The sequence below is a fragment of the Camelina sativa genome, chromosome 20 (assembly GCF_030686135.1).
Source record: "Camelina sativa cultivar CO46 ecotype springtype chromosome 20, ASM3068613v1".
NCBI classification, from domain to species: Eukaryota; Viridiplantae; Streptophyta; class Magnoliopsida; order Brassicales; family Brassicaceae; genus Camelina; species Camelina sativa.
Window position 1 is genome coordinate 35,695,781 of NC_141899.1, and position 21,735 is coordinate 35,717,515.

A 21,735-nucleotide genomic window follows, 5' to 3' on the forward strand; every position below is an offset into this window, starting at 1 on the left:
ATAGGTGTGTGGGAATAACAAATGAAGGGTTTGTTAATGAGAATGAGAGAGAAAGGAAGATAATGGTGAGGACGATTCCAGAGATATTTTCTGGATGAATGTAGGAGGAGAGATAGAGAGTAATTCATTTGTTCTAATCTTTTGATGTATTGCAATCTTATCCCAAACTCATTCATTATGCTTATTATGATGTATTTCCTGCCATGCAGTTTTTGTGTTTAGATTTGTATCAATCGGTGCTCAATCTCCTGGAGGAGAGGATGAAGAAGGAGATGATAGAAGAGGTGGTAATAGTAGGAGGTTTAGTTATGGTTCAATTCGTATACGCGGGCAATTCTTTGCTCATGAGTTATTTGATGTCACTCGGTCTCGGCCCTTTTACCATTGTCATCTTCTCTACATTTGCCACTTTCATTGTCCTCTCCCCTTTCGCCATTCTCTTCGAAAGGTTTGCCTTGCCCTGCTAACTTTTTCACATACCCTAGAAAAAAAACCAAACTTTTGTCTTTTCACATATTAAATTAATGGTTTGTTGTTCTAAACAGGAAGCAATGGCCGAATGAGCTTAGTTTGAGGCTGATTGTTAAGCTAGTTTTGATCGCCTTTGCTGGGTAAGTATCATCCTCCCTCCCCCCTTTACTCTCTTTTGTTGCGTTTTAAAAGTATGAAACTTGTTTTTAAATTGGCACAATTTCTTAAACAGGGTTACTCTGTTCCAGTCTCTGTTTCTAGAAGGAATCAGGTTGACGTCACCAGCAATGGCGACAGCGATGCCTAATCTCGCTCCTGGTCTCATTTTTTTCATAGCTTGGATCGTTGGGTGAGTAACTAAATCCTTGTTTTAACATGCAATCTCATACGGTGTCTCCAACATTAAGTGTGTCTTCTTTTCTGGATAGGTTAGAGAAGATGAATCTGAAATGTGTGTACAGCAAATTGAAGATCTTAGGGACATTGTTGTGCGTGTTCGGCGCTTTAACTATGAGCCTAATGCACAGCACTTCCATAAGACTCAACGAATACGGTAATGCCTCAGAATTCGTGTTTGATCGAGACAGAGTCGTCGGGTGTATCTACCTTCTTGGAGCCGTCTTTGTTTTATCAACCAACGTCGTTCTTCAGGCGAGTAACATGGTTCATAAATCAATCATCATATATATATATATAACCATTTTTGTTTAGTTTCTAAAAACCTGTTATTGCAGGCGTCAACATTAGCAGAGTTTCCGGCACCGATATCGTTAAGTGCAATAACGGCACTGCTAGGAGTGTTGATAACAACGGTGGTACTACTATTACAAAACCGAAAAGCAAAAGTACTTGCCACTTCATTTGTTAGTTTCGGTAACCTCGTTGGTTATTCTGTCCTAGTAAGTTTCAGACGATGGATTATTCGTTTATACATAACATAAGTAAAATGGTTTATGGTTATAACACTTGAAATGGCAGGGAGGGACAGTGAGTGGAGCATGTGTTAGCTTTAATGGATGGGCAATGAAGAAACGTAGACCGGTTTTGGTTTCAATGTTCAGTCCTTTCGCTACTGTTATTTCGGTTGCTTACTCCGTTTTTACATTAGGAGAGTCCGTTAGCCTTGGAAGGTAACATTATTCACACAACTCTTTTAACAACAATCTTACGTGGTAACATTTGAGTTTCTTACTTTTTAAATGAATGATTTAACAAAAAAAGAAAAAAAAATTGCAGTGTGGGAGGGATGGTGTTGATGTTTGTAGGGCTATACCTCGTGTTATGGGCAAAAGGCAAAGAAGGGTTTTTAGAAACTGAGAGTTTTGAGAGTGAGTTTGACTCTAAGAAGCCTCTTCTCTCTTGATTGTTTGCTTTGTTGTGTATCATCTTCTTCTTCTTCTTCTATCAATTTATGGAAAAAAAGGAAAAACAAAAAATGGTAGAGAGTTGGATATCAAGTTTTTTTATTAGTCTTACTGCTTAGTCAACATTTTAAACGGGGGGAAAAAAAAAATAGAAATATAGAGTTTTGATATTGTTTTTTCGCAGAGCATTGATAGAAGATGATGGATGAAGTCACAATACAAATCATATCGAATTACAAGTTTGTTTCATAATTCATAGTATGCTTTTTTCTTTCCTCATGAGTTAAATCAATCATCTTAAAACTCCACCAAAGATGACAAGCTAATTAACATGTGTATAATGTTAGTATACCAAATTTAGTGAACTTAGATTTTTTTACAATATGTTTTAAGATAATACCCTTTAATTTAACGTGAAATTACTCAATTTTTACATAATTTCAAAATTATCTTTTCTTTTTAACGTCTTTAGATAAATTTAAAATAATTTACCTAATCTTTTTTTTGGTAAGTAATAATTTACCTAATCTTTGAATAAACAACTCCTTAAACAAACAGAAAGTTTTCTTTTATTTTTTTTGGTAATAAAACAAACAGGAAGAAAATAACGAGGAAATTTTATCTTGTGAATTTTTTAAACATACTATTATTATTGTTAGCGTGGAGATGCTTTAATTAGATTTTTTATACATCATCATTTATGGAACACAATCTCAATCTATATCATTTTCTCTAATCTATTTATTAAGAGGGGTTTTTCAATCAACATTATTGATTTTTATACTCTGTAATTTATTTTGGTAAAACGTTATGAAAAGGTAATTTTCATGTGTTTTTCTTCTATATTTTGAAACTAGTTTATGATCCCGTGCATACGCACAGATTTTAAAATGTTAAAATCAGTATGATATATTCTAAATTTATGTGTTCATGAATCTTAAAATATCTTTACATGATACATCTTATTGAAATTTGATTTTTAAAACTAATGGTATGGTTTTAAACTACTTTTCATGGCTGCCCCCACCCCCAAAAAAAAAATTATAACAACTTCACATTCATAAAATGTTTTCTTTTTTCTTACAAAAAAAGGATCATGTTGGTATAGTTATTTTGTTTGAGGTATATTTGCTTAATTTTGATTAAATTGAATAATTGTTAAAATTACATGTGTCAAGACATTATTGGTCAGGTGATATGTAAGGAACTAAGGATAAGTGATCCGGTCAATACTATTGCTCACTAGTCAATAGTCATTAACGTTTTTTTTTTAATCGTCTGTGATATATAAAGAAAAGTTGAAATACAATGTTTCAAATAGAGAAAGCAAACCAAAAACCAAGCAAAACGGGAAAACAACACCCGATATTAAGTATAGCTATCACGTGCAATCTGCTCATGTAACCAAGCAGGACCTCCCATAGCCAAATACGAGTTCAACCTGCCGTCTCGTGTAACACTATTAGCAAGCGATCGCACCACTCCATTCGACTTAGGTGACGCAAGGTGTATTGATACATTCTGCAAATGCACCATAACTTGGCTTATCTTATGAAGCAGTGAACGATACTTAGGTCAAGCCTGCGGTTTTTCAAGCGCCTGAATTACTGCATCACAATCTGTCCAGACTTCAAACGAGAGGATTTGTAAGATCTGTAAACTCTCCAAACACCAAAGCAAACATTGTAGTTCTGCAGCAATTTTATTCACTGTCGGTAGAAACGCATGCCGGGAATGGAACAGAACATCACCTACATGATTCCTAAGAATCCAAGCTCCCCCCGCATAGTGCTGACTATTAGCCCAAGATGCGTTAATATTACATTTCAGTATTCCAAACGCTGGTTTAGTCCACCTCTTCTGTGACATACCCCCTCGCATATTACCCACAACTGACCTTTGCTCTTGCTTCTGCAACTCATTCAGTTTTAACCATTCCTCAGCATCCGCCACCGCACCTGCAATTAACACATGATGGTCCTGCAGCTTGTTATTCAAAACCATCCCATTACGAGCCTTCCATATCTCCCATAAAATCCAAGGTATAGCAAGGCGTAGGGACGCTGGTAGATCAGTATTAGTAATAAGCCTCAAACAATGACCAATGTTCTCCGAGACCGAAGTAGAGAAACCTTGGACAGGCAAAGGTAGAGCAGTAGCTGACCAAACTGTTGACGCCACAGGACAAAGGAACAGAGCATGTGACACAGTTTCGTCGGCAGATCTGCACACCTGACATATCGGATTAACTTGTAGACCATGATTCCTCATGCAGTCCGCAACTACTATAGCACCTGAGAGAACTCTCCATAGAAACATTCTTATTTTTGGAGCTGTCTCAACTGTCCAAACCTTTTGTTTTAGTTCATTCAACACTCGTGAGCCCTCTGATTCGCCACCCGGGACCTCCATAGCTTTAGAGCTCAACCAGTAACCACTCTTTACTGAGTAGTGTCCATTATTCGTATACGCCCATACCAACCTATCTTGAAGCCGCGTATCCGGGGGAAATGATCTTATTTTGATAACATCACAGGGGGGAAAAAGTTCCTGAAGAGCCTGCAGATTCCAGTCCCCTTGATTAGTGATAAGTTCAGACACTCGGAGATTCAAATTTATCATCTGCTCCTTATTACATGGTCTCCGTGGAAGCTCATCAAAAACCCACTTATCTAGCCAAACGTTGGTATCCAAACCATCACCTATGGACTTCATGAGGCCCTTTTCCAACAACTCTCTCCCAAATAATATACTTCTCCAAGCATAAGACGGTCGCGGACCAAGATTAGCCTCCATAAACGATGTCGAGGGAAAATATCTCGCTTTATACACCCGTGCCAGTAACGAAGATGGTGCATCCAGGAGGTGCCAAGCTTGCTTCGCAAGAAGAGCTTGATTAAAATGGCCTATATCCCTGAATCCTAAGCCACCCTGATCCTTTGACTTACACATTTTCTCCCAAGAAACCCAATGCATCTTCTGCTTCTCCTCCACTGCATTCCACCAAAAGTTAGCCATCGCACTCGTTATCTTCTTACATTGGTGTTTCGATAGCCTGAAGCAGGACATCGCATACACCGGAAGAGCAAGCGCCACTGCTTTAAGCAAAACTTCTTTTCCCCCCAAGGACAATGTTTTCTCGAACCAACCGCGTAATCGAGATGTTAATCTATCTGTTATATACGCTAACATGTCCTTCTTGGAGCCACTAAAGCATTCAGGGAGGCCTAAGTACTTACCAGCCCCTCCCTCTTGTTCAATACCCGTAAACAAACCGATAACCCTCCTCATGTACGGATCTAACTTCTTTCCAAAGGTTATCGATGATTTTTGGAGATTTATCTCTTGACCAGACGCATCTCCATACAACCTTAAATACTGTAACAGGTTTGAACATTCCAAAAGACTAGCACGACACAGAAATAGGCTGTCATCAGCAAAAAAGAGGTGCTGGATCGAAGGACACTCCGGTGTAAGTTTCAGCCCCGTGAGTCTACCCTCTTGCTCTGCCTTGTTCATCACATGGACTAGTGCCTCCGCACAGAGAATAAAGAGAAAGGGGGACAAAAGATCCCCTTGTCTAATCCCCCTCTCTGGTTTAATGAAGCCATGTTCCTTCCCGTTAATGAGAACCGAGAAGGTAACTGAACGCACACAGCTCATAATCCAGTTAACCCATTTAATATCAAAACCAAGCCTAATAAGCAGTTCTTCAAGAAAATTCCACTCTACTCTGTCGTAGGCTTTAGACATATCTGTCTTAATGGCTAGAAATTCCTCATTACAACCTGCTTTTGTCTGAAGCGCATGGACCAATTCGTGTGCTAAAAGTATGTTATCAGTTATGAGGCGACCCGACACAAAGGCACCTTGAGTGTCTGATACTATTTTAGGCAGGAACCGCTTCAAACGCTGACATAAAACTTTAGACACTGTTTTGTATAATACATAACACAGACTGATAGGCCTTAGGTTGGTCATGCGAGTAGGATTCTGCACCTTCGGGATTAGACATATCTGCGTAAAATTCCAATCAGATGGAAGATGACCAGATGCAAAAAACTGTTGCACCTCCTGCACCACCTGAGGTCCAACAACATCCCAATATTCCTTAAAGAACTGACTCGACATACCATCCGCCCCTGGCGTCTTCTCCCCTTTGATGCTAAAAACTGCATTCTTTATTTCCAATGCAGAAACCGGGCGAATTAGTTCTGCATTCATACTATCAGTGACACGAGGCACCATCCCATCTAGAGCTTCCATTATGGCACTAGGATTTGAGCTAGTAAACATCTTGCGGAAATATGCCACGGCCACCTCTCCTTTAGACCCCTTAGAGAACTGCTCTACACCATTTTCATCAAAAAGAGATAAAATCTGATTCTGAATCCTACGCCGTTGAACACTACCGTGAAAAAACTTCGTGTTGCGGTCACCCCCCTGCAACCATTGTTCTCGACTCCTTTCCTTCCAATAAAGCTCTTCTGCTCGATAATTCTCAGCCAGTTCCCAGCGCAGATCCCGCATAAGCTGAAAGTTAGGATGTATTTTGGTACCCTCTGCATCCAGTTGCTCTCTAACCTGCTGTATCCGCACTTTGGAATTCAGATTTTGTGATCTTTTCCATCCAGAAATAGTTCTTCTACACTCCGCAATCCGACTCATCACAGATGTTTGTCCCGTAGTCACGCCTTTGTTCCAACCTGATTGAACCACCGCAGCGAAATCTGGTTTAGAGATCCATCTTTTGTTAAAAATGAACCTTCCTGATCTAGAAACATTATCATTAGCCAAGCGTAGCAGTAATGCCCTGTGATCCGAGCCAATCCTTTCCATATATTCACCCTGCACCCGTGGAAACAGCTGAAACCATGCTTCATTCCCAAGGACTCTATCCAAACAGCATTGGATCCACATATTATTGCGTTTACCGGCCCACGACAGTCTATTACCAATACTGGAGACCTCCCGTAGGCGACAATCAAGAATCATATTTCTAAAAGGGAAAAATGATGATTCCGCCCGTGCTGGACCTCCAAGCTTCTCAGTATTACTGACCATTTCATTCAAGTCACCTATGACCAGCCATGGTGCATCTCGAGACACCCCAATGTCAACAAGTGAATCCCATACACCTTGTCTCAAACTACTTACCGGATCCCCATAGACACAAGAAACATAAAACGAAAGTGATCCAAGCTTGGCCTTCACGTCTATGATTCGGTGATCTGCACTAATAACTTCAACTTCATAAGATGGCTTCCAGAATAGAGCCAATCCTCCACTGAGCCCCACTGGATCCACTATATGCGAGTACTCGTACCCCAAACTCCAATAGTCATTAACGTTACGAAAAAAAAAAACGAATTAATTTTTTTTGCTTTTTGACGTCATAAAAATGGATTCATTATGGGCTCATCTCATCAATACATACATAATCGTCCCTATGACGAATCATTAATCTTGTGGTTACTCTTACAAATACATATAAAAGGGTAATTTCGGAAAAGAAAATCCCAAAAAAAAAAAAATCAAAGAGTCTCTCTCTCAATCGATCTCGAAGATTTCACCGACTAATCAAATCGGAGTTTGAATCGGAGATTAAGATCCGGGAAATCACCGACGATTCCTTTCTAGATTTGGATCGGTCTATGCCACTCTCTACTCTATTTGATCTTTGATCTTCTATAAAAAATTTTAACTTTCGTTTTGGATTCTCGGGAGAAAGCTTGCAGATCCATCCATCTCTTTCTGTGATTTTTGTGGGGTTTTAGGGTTAGGGTTTTTAATTTCGATTCCGCTTGTCAAATTTGATGGCTTCGACTGCTGATTTCTTGTTGGAGGATCAAACGGACGAGGATTTCTTCGATAAACTTGTTGATGATTCCTATACTCCCACCGCTTCTTCCTCTGCTAAGGAGCTAAAATTCGACGACGGCAGTGACTCTGATGATGTCAAAGCTTTTGCGAATCTCTCTGTTGCTGACGATTTTGTGGGTGATGGAGATGTCGCGTTGAACGAAGCGGTTTTGGGGAACCATGTTGTTGCAAACGAGGGTACGAGTGGCTCGGTGGGAAAAGACGAGCCTTCTTCATCTATTTCCGCCGCGGAAGCTGTTCAACTTGTTAACAGCGATGCCAATAAGTTAAGGGAGGATGATGTGGTGAGATCGGAGGTTGATGATATCCCACTATCCGAAACAGCAAAAGAAAGTAATTTAGTCGACGGATCTGGGAGTCCTGGGGTTAAGGAGGTTGATTGGGGTTCGTTTTGTGCGGATTCATCTGCCAATGACGGTCGTGGGTTTGGTTCTTACTCTGATTTCTTCACTGAGTTTGATGGACCTGCAGGAGATTTACAGGGAAAGGCGGAGGTAGCTGTGGCCACCGGGGGAAATTTAGTATCTAATGATACAAACAACACAAGTGTTGGTTTAGATCATTCGGCAGGGTTTGAGCAACATCAGGGTCAAGTGCACCACGGTTCTGCAAGCGGGCAGTATGTAGATGACAGTCAATCTTGGGAAAATCTCTATCCTGGATGGGCTTATGATGCAAGCACTGCCCAATGGTATCAAGTTGATGCAAGCGCTAATTCACAGGAGAGTTATATAAACTCAACAGTTGCTGCTGATAACTCGGATGTTGCTTATCTGAAACAGAGTACAACATCTACAGTGGCTGGCACTACTGAGAGTGTGTCTGCTTGGAACCAGGTTTCACAAGTGGGCAGTGGATATCCAGAACACATGTTTTATGACGCGCAGTATCCTGGATGGTACTATGATACAATTGCTCAAGAATGGCGGTCTCTGGACAGCTACAACCAGGCTTGTCAAACATCTGTAACTGCTCAAGCTCATGATCAGCATGTTCAGAATGGTCATGCTCTTACAGCTATGTATCACAGTAATAGCGAGAGTAGTATGTATAATGTTAATGATAAAAACCAGACATTCAAAGCGCAAGAATTTGCTGTTCAGAGCCAACAAGGAAGTTGGGACCAATCTTACCATGCCAACAACCAGCAGGCTACGAACACTTGGCAATCAATAAATGCAGGTGAACATGAGTCGGCTGTAATTTCTGATTCATTATCAAGCTTCGGAGGAAACCAGCAAGTAGAACTTGTGGCGGAACAGTTTAAGCCAAATGTGATTGGAACTCAGAGCTTCATCCCTCAGCATATGAATGTGGCTAGTGTCACGCAGAATGGACCATTGAGTTTCTCAAACCATTCCTTTAGTAGACAGCAATCTGTAGGTGATGCTCAACAATCTTTTCAGACCAATCAGCTTTTCTCCCCAAGCGCAGGAAGATCATCTGATGGGCGTCCACCACATGCACTTGTTAATTTTGGGTTTGGTGGGAAGCTCATTGTAATGAAGGATAATAATGGCCCTCTGCAGAATTCATCATTTCGGAGTCAGGTTAGCCCTTATGTGTGGATTATCTTTAGTTTATTTTACACCTTGGGAAGTCTATGCCAACTACTGTAGAGCTGTTACTTTTTTTGGGTGCCTATCATTAAACATGCATGAAATATATTGTCCAATTGTAACCTCAATAAAGTGAAATTTAATTCTGGTTTAACTGCTGATCTTATTCTTATTTGAATTCAAAGGGAACTGGGGGAAGCACCGTCTCTGTCTTAAACTTGGCAGAAGTTATTTCAGGGAGTGCCTCTTATTCAAGTCCCGGGGAAGACTCTTTGAGCTACTTCCGTTGTCTGCATCAACAATCTCTTCCAGGTCCTTTGGTAGGAGGAAATGTTGGAAGCAAAGATTTGCATAAGTGGATTGATGAGAGACTACTAGATTGTGAATCTTCCAAGCTGAATTTTTCAAGAGGGAAACTCTTAAAGATGCTTCTTTCTTTGCTCAAAATATCTTGTCAGCATTATGGGAAACTCCGATCTCCTTTTGGCACTGATGCATCGCAAAAGGTGGGCAATTCATGAGATGTCTTGTCAATTATTTTCTTAAAGGAAACATTTGTATAGGTTGCAACTTCCTCATCTTGGTATTTACACTGAAACAGGATACGGATACCGCAGAAGCAGCAGTCGCCAAACTTTTTGCATTCGCCAAGAAAGATGGCATCCAAAATGGCGGTTATACTCCTTTTAGCCAATGCTTGCAGCATTTACCACCTGAATCACAAATGGAAGTGAGTATTTGACATTAAATCCCATATGCTCTTTCGATGAAGTTTTGTTTTTTCCTGATTAACTCATGTGGAAGATTTTCCCAGGTAACTGCGTCAGAGGTTCAGAATCTTCTGGCTTCTGGTAGAAAAATGGAGGCTCTACAATGTGCACAAGAGGGCCATTTATGGGGACCAGCACTTGTTATCGCGGCACAACTTGGGGATCAGGTCCCTTTCCCTTGGTTGCTATAGATCTAGACATATCACTCTCGTTGATGTTTTACTGACATGGTTGATGTCTTTTATTGCAGTTCTATGTAGACACTGTGAAACAAATGGCCCTACGCCATCTGATACCAGGGTCACCTTTACGAACATTGTGCTTGCTGGTTGCTGGACAACCAGAAGAAGTGTTTTCAACTGGAAGTACAAGCGATATCCATTTTCCTGGTTCTGTAAATGTGCCTCAACAACAACCACAGGTAATACATTATCTATTTCTCCCCTGTCAGACAATGTGATAGATTAAAGAGAGAAAAAATAAACTTGAAATGCAATGACAGAAAACGTAGGGTAGAGACAGTTCTCTACCACAGGGATCTAGTTCACTCTTTGATTTCAAAGGACATATTTTCTTCTGCAGCTCTGCCACAGGGTGCTTTTTAATAATGTCTCTTTGTTTCCTTGAAATTCAGTTTGGAAGTAGTAGCATGCAGTGCATGCTTGACAATTGGGAAGAGAATTTGGGTATAATAACTGCTAACAGAACCACAGGTGATGAGCTTGTGATTACTAATCTTGGAGATAACATATGGAAAGAACGGGGAGAGGTGGTTCTCTGCCTTGTTGTATTGTTTTACTTTATGGAAGACTTTATAATGACATTTAGATTACTGTTATGAATCAGATAATTGCGGCGCATATTTGCTATTTAATCGCGGATATGGAATTTGATCCATACTCAGAAAGCGCCAGAATCTGCCTTGTTGGGGCGGACCATTGGAAATGTCCTCGAACATATGCAAGTCCCGAGGCTATACAGGTGATTTTTTTAACACTGGATTTTAGTTATCAGAATACTAGACGGAAGATTCTATTTTGAGAATATCATGAATAGAAACTCTCACGAAATTCATGGAGTACACTATTATTCTTTTTCTTGTTTGATATTGTTTTGATTCGTCGATTGATCTGTACATGGGCAGAGAACAGAGTTATATGAATATTCCAAGACGCTGGGAAACTCTCAGTATATCCTGTCGTCGTTTCAACCATATAAAATCATATATGCCCATATGCTGGCTGAAGTTGGTAAACTTTCGGCTGCACAAAAGTAAGAAGATTCACTTTCCATCATCTACTCCTTGGTTAGACTGTATACGGCTTCTTGATGTCGTTCATCTGTGGCTGTTACAGGTATTGTCAAGCAGTATTAAAATGCCTCAAGACTGGTCGATCATCTGAAGGAGAAATGTTGAAACAGTTTGTTCTATCTCTTGAAGAGAGAATCCGTATCCATCAACAGGTAGAACTTACAAAACTTCTGGTTCCAATAGAATTACATAAAAACAGTTGATTTTTCCGGTGTCTTTTACATCTGTTAGCTGCCTTTTCCTTTAAATGGAAATGTGCAAGTTGCCAGAAAAAGAAATTGCAACTGTGAATAAGAATTACGTCTGTGAGGTGTACTTCTATTAAAGATGTAAAAAAAGAAATTCAAACTTTATGGATATCCATACAACTGGGAATGATGTAAAGCTTCTTTTTTTTTACTAATGATCCAACCTAATTAGACATTTCTATTTCAGGGCGGGTATGCTGTGAATTTGGCCCCAGCAAAACTTGTTGGAAAACTTATGGGCTTAATTGATAGTGCAGCATCTCGTGTTGTTGGGGGCATGCCACCACCTGCACCACATTCAACAACTGGAAACCTACAGATAAATGAGTATCAACATCAACAGCAGGAAGCGGCTAAGTTACCATATAGTCAATCGGCTAATACAATGTCATCATTGATACCACCTGCTTCAATTGAACCCGTACATGAGTGGGGTGTGAACGGGAAGACAATAGCAGCACATTCTAGAAGTGTATCAGAGCCAGATTTTGGTAGGACGCCAATACAGGTCTATATCACTAGAAAACCATTTCTTTTTCTTCTTTTTTATCAGCAACAGATGTCCTCATCATGCAATTTCCCTATTGCCGTGCCGCCTCCCCACCTCGGATAATTCTCTGGATCGAGTAGTCCTAAGCCTCCTTAGGTTTAGAAAACCGTTGCTTATTGCTTAAATATTTACCTTTTTCTGATAGGATCAGGCTGACTCCGCAAAAGACAAAGCTGCTGATGGGGTGACACAGGTGAAATCAACTCGGAGTGTCCCAAGTTCTCGGTTTAGCCGCTTTGGTATTGGCATACTGAAAAACACTGTGGGGACTGTGGGGAGCCTCTTCTTATCTCGGTCATCTAAAGAGGTGCACCTTGCTAGATGTTAAGATCGTGATGAATCTTCTTGAACTTATTCTAATCGTTGTGAATTGCATGCTTTGGGTGAAGGCAAAACTGGGTGAGGATAATCAATTCTACTATGATGATAACCTAAAGAGATGGGTGGAAAGAGGTGTGGAACCGCCAGCTGAGGAAGCTGCACTACCTCCTCCTCCAACGTTAGGCGCATTACGAAGCAACTCATTGGGCTATGAAAACAAATCTGACATGAAGAACGAGATGTCTCCTACTGGTGGGAGCTGGAGTAGTGGCAGCCCAACTCCGTCAGAAAGTTCTTCTGGAGCCCCACCAGTCTCACAGAGCTCGAACCAATTCTCAGCTCGTGGGCGTACGGGTGTGCGTGCAAGGTAAGTAGGCCGTTTGAGATAATTCAGATATTAATCTGTGAAGACTATCCTGGATCCTAAATCCTAAATCATGAGCATAAATGTAGTGTCAGATTAGAATAGCATTAAGGAGAGAATATAAGTGACCATTGATTTATTAGAGCTTTGCGTGTGAGATGGGCATATTTTTCTTGATTGCAGTTGCCACTTGTGCAGCTAATAATTAGTTATGATTTGTCTGATAGAGTACTAAAGAAAAATGCTGCTGATTCGACTGTTCCTTTGTTAGTCTTTTACTGTAGATGATGTGCATGCTTAGAACTGATAATTTAACTCTTATTCTCGGGGCAGATACGTTGACACCTACAATCAAGGCCGTGGAAACTCGTCGAGCATGTTTCAGTCACCTCCCGTACAATCTGCTAAACCACCAATTCCTGCAAAAACAAAATTCTTTGTCCCAGCAGCACCTGCATCGTTTGCAAACGACCAGGTAATGGAATCGGTTAGTGCTGAAACAAGACAGGAGAACTCAGCAGATGAAGCAGTAGTAGGCTCTGCAGGCGCTCCACCCCCAAGCCAGTCGTCATTCCAGTCCCCTACACCATCTCCGATGACAATGCAGAGATTTCCAAGTCTAGACAACATGAGAAGAAGTGGATCAGGAATAAGCCTAGATGGTGATCTTCCTCCTGCAGGTTCAAGAAGAACAGCTTCATGGAGCGGAAGCGTCAACACCTCGTTTATGTCTCCAACGAGTGCATCAACATATAAACCAAGCCCGCTCAATAGTAGCAGTAGCAGCTTAGGAGAGGAGCTTCAGGAAGTGGAACTGTAAGTTGAAGAATCTGTAATATCAACAAAACAAAAAAAAAAAAAAGTTTTGCTCACTGACGACACTGTCACAGGTAGATCCGATCAATCAATCAAATGTTAATCCATGAGTTACCCAAAATATATGGAACACTTACTCTGCTTCTGTCAATGATAGGGGGGCAATATGTAGTATGCAGTTTGTATCATTTGCTTTTTTTTTTTTTTTTTTTTTCTGAATATAAAATTCATTAATTTCTCTTTGTTAACAGACTTCAGAAGTCAATAATATATATTCATTAATATTTCTCTTTGTTAAATTCGTTTTTAATCAATCCCAAATTTTTGTTTATCCTTAAAATTAGAAAAAGACAAATAAGCAAAAAACATTAGTGTCCGAAATAGTGTGGTTCAACGCGAGCTTTGGTCCGGAAACGTGGACCTTGAAAGAAAAAACCGGTGGTATCGACTAGCGAGCATCTTGGCCACGCACGTGCCTGCCTGCCTATTCATTTGGTCTTTTGTTTTATGTGGGCTGGCCATTAATCATTGGGCCGTGTTTTTTGTATAATTTATTTAGTTTGTCCGATCTCAGCTATATTAGTTAATTAACGGATGAACCGGTCGGTTAAGGAGCGATCCAATGGCTACCGTTGTATTCATCAGATCTGTGTGGAGCTTTTAGAAGACACAGAGAGAGAGAGAGAAAGAAAGGTCTTCTTCTTCTTCCTCCAACGTAAAAGGAAAAAAAAACCAGAATCCAATTATATATGTCTTCTTCTTCCTTCCGATATATATCACATCTGGATCAGGAATTTCGTCAAACACGTCGTGAGCATCTTCCAGCTAACCGATTCTTGCGTAGAATCTGAAAAAAGGAAACTGGAAAATAAAGCGTAGCTGAGACAAATCTCTGTGTATGTGTGTTCTACCTGTCGTCACATAGAAACGTTGCCGGAGAAGCTCCCGTTTTTGAGATTTCGGAAAATCTGTAAGTTTCTTAGACACAGATCTTTGCATTTGATGATCCCTTCCAACAGATCTCGGGTCCGCCATGTTGGATGCATATATAGAAACGTTAATAGGAAGACATAATTCGAATCATACCGGAAGACAATTTTGGGGGAAGCAGTTCCATTGTGTAGGCTGTGAGATGGAAACAAAAGGCTTAAATTAGCCGTAACAGTTTTTTTTTTTTTTTTTTGCAAAGTTACAAATTTGGGTGGATCGGAATTTTTCGCCGACGAATTCTTCTTCTAGGTTTTGGATCGGAGTCGTAATGGCATCATCATGCTCCACTTGATCGCTTTGTTCTCTAGAACTACTTCCTTTGACATTATTTATTTGATCCTCGCGCGGTGTGATTTTTTTTATCTCGTTTTGGATTGATGGCTTCGGCTTCTCAGTTCCTGCTGGAGGATCAAACGGATGAGGATTTCTTCGACAAGCTTGTTGATGATGCCTTTTCTCCCACCCAAGCTCAGGCTTCATCCTCTGCCTCAGAGCTGAAATTCGACTACGGAAGTGACTCCGATGACACCAGAGCTTTTTCTAATCTCTCCATTGCCAAAGATCCTGTGGCTGATGGAGTTGACACATTGAATGTGGGCGCAAGTAGTTCCCTGGGAATAGACGACGATCCTTCATCCACTGCCCTGGAACCTGTTCAATTTGTCAACAGTGATGCAAGAGACGATGAAATGAGATCAGAGGTAGCTGAGATTCCACTATCTGATACATCAAAAGAAAGCAAGCTTGTTAATGAGCCCGGGATTCCTCCTGGGGTTAAGGAGCTTGATTGGGGTTCGTTTGATGCAGATTTATCTGTTAATGACGGTCGTGGGTTTGGTTCATACTCTGATTTCTTCACTGAGTTGGATGGAACTGCTGGAAGTCTACAGGGAAACGCACAAGTTGCTGTGGCCACCGGGGGAAACTTGGATACAATGAACACAAGAGATGGTTTAGATAATTCCCCAGGTTCTGACCAACATCAGGGTCAAGTGCACCACGATTCTGCAAGTGGGCAGTACGTGGATAATAGTCAATCTTGGGAAACTCTCTATCCTGGATGGAAATATGATGAAAGTACTGGCCAATGGTATCAAGTTGATGGTCATGATGCAAGCATGAATTCACAGGAGGGCTATGAAAACTCAACAACGAGTAACTGGGATAACATTTCTGCTAATAACTTGGATATTGCTTATCAGAGACAGAGTACAACATCCGCAGTGGCTGGCACAGTTGAGAATGTGTCTACCTGGAACCAGGTTTCACAAGTGAACAATGGGTATCCGGAACACATGGTCTTTGACTCCCAATATCCGGGATGGTACTATGACACAATTGCTCAAGAATGGCGCTCTCTGGACAGCTACAACCAGGCTTTTCAAACTACTGGTCAAGCTAATGATCAGCATGTTCAGAATGGCAATTCTCTTGCAGCTATGTACCATAATAGAGAGAGTAACGTACATGATGTTTACGATAAAAAGCAGACACTCAGAACGCAAGAATTTGATATCCAGAGCCAACATGGAAATTGGGATCAATCGTACTATGCCAACAATCAGCAGACTGCAAACACTTGGCAATCAGAAAATGCAGGTAACGCTGAGGCGGCTGTAACTTCTGCATCATTATCAAACTTCGGAGGGAACCAGCAAGTAAATAATTTGTACAGTACAGGATCTGTGGCTGAACAGTTAAAGCCAAATGAGATTGGCGTTGAGAGCTTCATCCCTCAGCATACGAATTTGGCTAGTGTCACGCAGAATGGACCTATGAGTTTCTCGAATGATTTCTATAGTAGACAGAATTCTGTAAATAATGCTTCACAATCATTCCAGAACAATCAGCTTTTCTCCCCAAGTGCAGGAAGATCATCTGATGGGCGTCCACCACATGCACTTGTCAATTTTGGATTTGGAGGAAAGCTTATTGTTATGAAGGATGACAGTGGTTCTCTCCAGAGTTCATCATTTGGAAGTCAGGTTAGAACCGAAGTGGTATTTTTCATTAGGTTATTTTACACTCGAGGAAGTTTATATTATGCTCATCATAGAACATGTATGAAATACATTCTCCTGTTAACCTCATAAAATGAATTGTGAGATTTTTTTCAATGCTGACCTTTTTCTATCCGACTCAGAATGGAACTGGAGGAAGCTATATCTCTGTCTTAAACTTGGCAGAAATTATTACTGGGAGTGCCTCTTATTCAACTCTCGGGGAAAACTCTTTGAGCTACTTCAATTGTCTGGATCAACAATCTATTCCAGGTCCCTTGGTAGGAGGAAATGCTGGAAGTAAAGACTTACATAAGTGGCTTGATGAGAAAATTTTGAATTGTGAATCTTCCAACATGGATTTTTCAAGAGGGAAACTTTTAAAGATGCTTCTTTCTTTGCTCAGAATATCTTGTCAGTATTATGGGAAACTCCGGTCTCCTTTTGGTACTGATGCATCGCAAAAGGTGAGAAATTCATGAGTTGTCTTGTCCGTTCTTGTCTTAAGAAAATATTTGATATGTATTACAATTTTCTCATCCTTGTCTATACACTGCAAACAGGAAACGGACTCTGCTGAAGCTGCCGTAGCTAAACTTTTTGCAAATGCCAAGAAAGATGGTGTACAAAATGGTTATGGTCCTATTAGCCAATGCTTACAGCATTTACTACCTGAATCACAAATGCAAGTGAGTATTGGACATCATATCTGGTAGTTTATCTTTCGATGATAATGGTTCTAAAGTTAACATAGTCTGGATTTTGCTAATTAACACATTTGGAAGAATTCCCCAGGTAATTGCTTCAGAGGTTCAGACTCTTCTGGCTTCTGGTAGGAAGATGGAGGCTCTCCAGTGTGCACAAGAAGGTCATTTATGGGGACCAGCACTTGTTATCGCGGCACAACTTGGGCAACAGGTTTTTATCTCTTGATTGCTATAGAACTAAACATTCCACTGTAGTGCTTGGTGGACTGACTTGGTCGATATCTTAATTGATGCAGTTCTATGTTGACACTGTGAAACAAATGGCCCTTCGTCAGCTGGTTCCCGGGTCACCTTTACGAACATTATGCCTGCTGGTTGCAGGGCAACCAGCTGAAGTTTTCTCAACTGGAAGTACAAGTGATCTCTCTTTTCCTGGTTCCATAAATGTGCCTCCACAGCAACCTCAGGTAATGCATAACCCATCTATTTCGTATCAGTAAGATAATGTAAAAAACTTTGAAACGTGTTGACAAAAGATGGAGAGATCACAATGAAAACTTGTACTGAGGAGTACAAAGAATTAAATTCTAAATAGGTAAATCTCTTGTTCCTTCCAAGAATCCGATAAAAGCATAACCCCCTACTGCTTTTCAAGAGCTTATTAGATAGGAAATAGGAAAACCCCAAATCCCGAATAAGAAAAACACAATCACCTCATGATTAAGATGCTAATCAATCAATCTCTACCAAATTGTTGCTAGATAATAATTACTATGATTAGTCGAGAATTGTATAGACAGTGAGAAGACACTGCAAGAGAAGAAATATTTCTCTACCATTGGAAACTACGTTACACTTCCTTTGCAAACGACATATTTCTTATGAAGTTCTGCCTGGGGAACTTGTTAGTAATGTCTCTTTTTTTCCTTGAATTGCAGTTTGGAAGTACTAGCATGCTTGACAGTTGGGAAGAGAACTTGGGTATAATAACTGCTAACAGAACAACAGATGATGAGCTTGTCATTACTCATCTTGGAGATTGCATGTGGAAAGAAAGGGGCGAGGTGGTTTTCTGCCTTGTTGTGTTGTTTTACTTCATGAAAACTTTATCATGACATTTGAACTACTGTTATGAATCAGATAATTGCGGCGCATATTTGTTATTTAATTGCGGATAAGAACTTTGATCCATACTCAGAAAGCGCCAGACTCTGCCTTGTTGGAGCGGATCACTGGAAATATCCTCGAACATATGCAAGTCCAGAGGCTATACAGGTGATTGTTTTTATAATTTTGGCTTTTAGTTATCATCATACTAGCCGCACAATTCTATATTTATCATAAATACCATCCATGTTCCTCAAATATGTTGCATAGATACTCCAACGAAATTCATGGAGGACACCATTCCTTTCTTTAATTGTTTGATGATTACTTGATTCGTCGATTGACCTTTGCATGGTCAGAGAACAGAGTTATATGAATACTCTAAGACGCTGGGAAACTCTCAGTATACCCTGATACCGTTTCAGCCATATAAAGTCATATATGCCCATATGCTGGCTGAAGTTGGTAAACTCTCGACTGCACTGAAGTAAGGAGATTCACTTTCCATCATCTACTCCTTTGTTAAGCTGTGTAATGGTTTTCTGATGTCCTGTGTGCTGTGGCTGAATCAGATACTGTCAATCAGTAATAAAATGCCTCAAGACTGGGCGATCACCTGAAGTGGAAATGTGGAAACAGTTTGTTTCATCTCTTGAAGAGAGAATCCGTATTCACCAACAGGTACAACCTACTCTACTTCGGGTTCCAGTAGAACTTCATAGAACTGTTGATTTTTTCTGGTTGATTTACATCTGTTAGCTTTCCATTCATATAAGGAAATGTAAAATAAGATTTACGTGAGTTCCTTTCCCTTGATTTTAATTGTGAAAAATGAAACTCAGTCGTATGGACATCCATAAAACTTGGAATAATCTAAAGCGTAATCTTTTCTTTAATGATGCAACTTAACCATGCATCTCTATTTCAGTGCGGGTATACAGAGAATTTGGCCCCGGCAAAACTTGTTGGAAAACTGCTGAACTTTTTTGATAGTAGAGCACAGCGTGCTGTTGGGGGCATGCCACCACCTGCACCACATTCAACCAAAGGAAACCTACAGGGAAATGAGTATCAACATCAACAGCAAGAAGCCACTAAGTTACCATATAGTCAATCAGTTAATACAATGTCATCATTGATGCCACCTGCTTCAATGGAACCCATACGTGAGTCGGGTGGGAATGGAAGGAGAATGGCAGTACATACTAGAAGTGTATCAGAGCCAGATTTTGGTAGAACGCCAATACAGGTCTATACCAGAAAACCATTATCACCGCTAAGAATAATTTAAAATATGGAATTTAGAAAAGATTTCCCTTTTTCTAGGATATGGCTGGCTCCTCGAAAGAAAAGGCAGTTGACGGGGTGAAAAAGTTGAAATCCTCTGGGACTGTGGCAGGTTCGCGGTTTAGTCGTATGCTGGAAACTTTTGGGAGGGTCTTAGCTCGGCCATCTAAAGAGGTATACTGCTAAATGCTTTGGTCGTGATGATATCTCTTGAACTTATTCTAATTTTTTTGGTTCATGCTTTGGGTTAAGGCAAAATTGGGGGCAGAAAATCAATTCTACTATGACGATAATCTAAAGAGATGGGTGGAAAAAGGTGTGGAACCCCCAGCTGAGGAAGCTGCACTGCCTCCTCCTCCTACAATAGGCTCATTCCAAAACAACTCATCGGGTTATGAAAACAAATCTGACATGAATCCATCTAATGGGAACTGGAGCTCTGGCGGCCCAGCTCCATCAGATAATTCTTCGGGAATCCCACCAATCTCACACGGTTCGAATCAATTCTCAGCTCGTGGGCGTACGGGTGTGCGAGCAAGGTAAACAAATAGCTTGAGGCACTTTAGAATTATAATGTGTGGAGACTATCCTGGATTCTAAATCATGAGCGCAATTGTACCGTCACATTAGGGAGGGATTATAAGCCACACTTGGTTTTACTACTAGGAAAGTGTAAAAGATAAATCATTCAGTATGAAATAAGCATAATTTTCTTGATTGTAGTTGCCGTTCTATAGCTGTGAGTTGTAATGTTTTTGAGTGTAAGTGTTTGCAGTCTTGTTAGTGTTTTACTGAAGATAATACGCATGCTTAGAGCTAATCACTTTTTGTGCAGATATGTTGACACCTTCAATCAAGGCCGTGGAAACTCTCAGACCATGTTTCAGTCACCTTCCGTACAAACTGCAAAACCACCAATCCCCGCAAAAGCAAAATTCTTTGTTCCAGCAGCACCTGCATCGTTTTCAAACGACCAGGTGATGGACGCGGCTGCTGTTGAAGCCAGACAGGAGGAGAACTCGGCAGATGAAGTAGTAGCCTCTTCAGGGGCTCCACCACCAATGATGATGCAGAGACATCCAAGTATGGATAACATCCAAAGAAATGGATTGGGAATAAGTGTCAACGGGGATCATCCGCCTCCTGCTTCCAGAAGAACAGCCTCATGGAGTGGAAACTTCAACACTTCGTTTACGCCTCCGACTAGTCCATCAACCTTCAAACCAGTCCTACTCAACGGTAGCAGCAGCAGCTTAGCAGAGGAGCTTCAGGAAGTGGAACTCTAAGTCACCGACTCACCCGGGAACTGGAAATTTCACAAAAGTTTTTGGTCACTGTCACAGGTAGGAAAATTGTCCCACAGAAACCAATCCATGAGGGAAACATGGAGCTTGGAATTTACGTCTCCTTCGTCTTCTTCAGGGGCAGGCAATATATATAATGGTAGTTTGTATAGATGATTCTTTGCTTCATTTGGGTTTTGAGAATGGAACCAAAAGTTGTCTTCGGGAGAGTTGCAAAACTGTACCTTTTTGTTTTTCTCAATATATAATAAGGTCAAATCTGACCAATTTTTCATGTATTGCTTTCTCTTATTCATTAATTTTTTTTTCTGTGTCAGCACAATGTTAAACATCCTTGTATTAGTCTCTGCATGTTTTAGTACGAAACTGTTGAACTTTCCAGCCAGTAGTGTCTAGATTTGCATGCAATACTTCCTGATTGGCTAAATCATTTTGCAATATCTTAACTTCAGTGGATATAGCAAGCCTTGTTTTTGTGAAACTTCAAGAGAAGACATCCTTTGCTCTGCTTTCTCCTGGTCTAATTTTCTCTATCAAGTACCTCTCAGTTTCGAGCTATATAGCTAATTGAGGGACTTTTTGATAAAGAAGTTGCTAGTTCCTCAAGTACTTAACAGCTACTGGAATTGATGATCACCAGCAGAGAATCCGATTAAGAGAAGAGATTCTCAGGTCACGATGA

The 21,735-nt window shown here is 40.5% G+C and overlaps 3 protein-coding genes across 16 annotated transcripts; all 3 read left to right on the top strand.

The window, feature by feature from the left end:
* The first annotated feature begins 6 nt into the window (after window positions 1-6).
* On the top strand, window positions 7-2,107 carry LOC104772034 (WAT1-related protein At5g47470). 3 transcript variants are annotated; one of them, XM_087505297.1, is made up of 8 exons: window positions 7-119; window positions 210-448; window positions 546-611; window positions 704-820; window positions 900-1,122; window positions 1,206-1,370; window positions 1,450-1,601; window positions 1,708-2,107. In XM_087505297.1, the coding sequence occupies exons 2-8, from the start codon at window positions 261-263 to the stop codon at window positions 1,832-1,834; spliced, it is 1,038 nt and encodes a 345-aa protein (XP_087361423.1). In that variant the 5' UTR covers window positions 7-119; window positions 210-260; the 3' UTR covers window positions 1,835-2,107. The 3 variants fall into 3 exon arrangements, with proteins under 3 accessions (XP_087361423.1, XP_087361424.1, XP_010494979.2); XM_087505298.1 differs by having other exon boundaries at window positions 9-119; window positions 905-1,122; XM_010496677.3 differs by lacking the exon at window positions 7-119 and having other exon boundaries at window positions 204-448.
* Window positions 2,108-7,260: 5,153 nt separating this feature from the next.
* LOC104772036 (protein transport protein SEC16A homolog) lies at window positions 7,261-13,942 on the top strand. 5 transcript variants are annotated; one of them, XM_087505034.1, is made up of 14 exons: window positions 7,261-9,268; window positions 9,463-9,783; window positions 9,879-10,007; window positions 10,092-10,214; window positions 10,298-10,468; window positions 10,682-10,816; window positions 10,894-11,028; window positions 11,192-11,319; window positions 11,403-11,511; window positions 11,795-12,115; window positions 12,303-12,464; window positions 12,547-12,845; window positions 13,176-13,658; window positions 13,733-13,942. In XM_087505034.1, the coding sequence occupies exons 1-14, from the start codon at window positions 7,652-7,654 to the stop codon at window positions 13,734-13,736; spliced, it is 4,137 nt and encodes a 1,378-aa protein (XP_087361160.1). In that variant the 5' UTR covers window positions 7,261-7,651; the 3' UTR covers window positions 13,737-13,942. The 5 variants fall into 5 exon arrangements, 3 of the variants coding, with proteins under 3 accessions (XP_087361160.1, XP_087361161.1, XP_087361159.1); XM_087505035.1 differs by having other exon boundaries at window positions 12,309-12,464; XR_015592903.1 differs by lacking the exon at window positions 13,733-13,942 and having other exon boundaries at window positions 11,795-12,098; window positions 13,176-13,477.
* A 308-nt stretch (window positions 13,943-14,250) lies between these two features.
* Window positions 14,251-21,331, top strand: LOC104772965 (protein transport protein SEC16B homolog). Of its 8 annotated transcripts, none has more exons than XR_015592737.1 (14): window positions 14,268-14,628; window positions 14,848-16,633; window positions 16,792-17,115; window positions 17,212-17,337; window positions 17,444-17,566; window positions 17,652-17,822; window positions 18,294-18,419; window positions 18,496-18,630; window positions 18,829-18,949; window positions 19,035-19,143; window positions 19,391-19,711; window positions 19,789-19,923; window positions 20,002-20,288; window positions 20,585-21,331. XR_015592737.1 is itself a non-coding variant. In XM_087504809.1 (14 exons), the coding sequence occupies exons 2-14, from the start codon at window positions 15,026-15,028 to the stop codon at window positions 21,033-21,035; spliced, it is 4,044 nt and encodes a 1,347-aa protein (XP_087360935.1). In that variant the 5' UTR covers window positions 14,268-14,628; window positions 14,848-15,025; the 3' UTR covers window positions 21,036-21,331. The 8 variants fall into 8 exon arrangements, 3 of the variants coding, with proteins under 3 accessions (XP_087360934.1, XP_087360935.1, XP_087360936.1); XM_087504809.1 differs by having other exon boundaries at window positions 18,822-18,949; XM_087504810.1 differs by having other exon boundaries at window positions 15,044-16,633; window positions 18,822-18,949.
* Window positions 21,332-21,735: the final 404 nt, after the last annotated feature.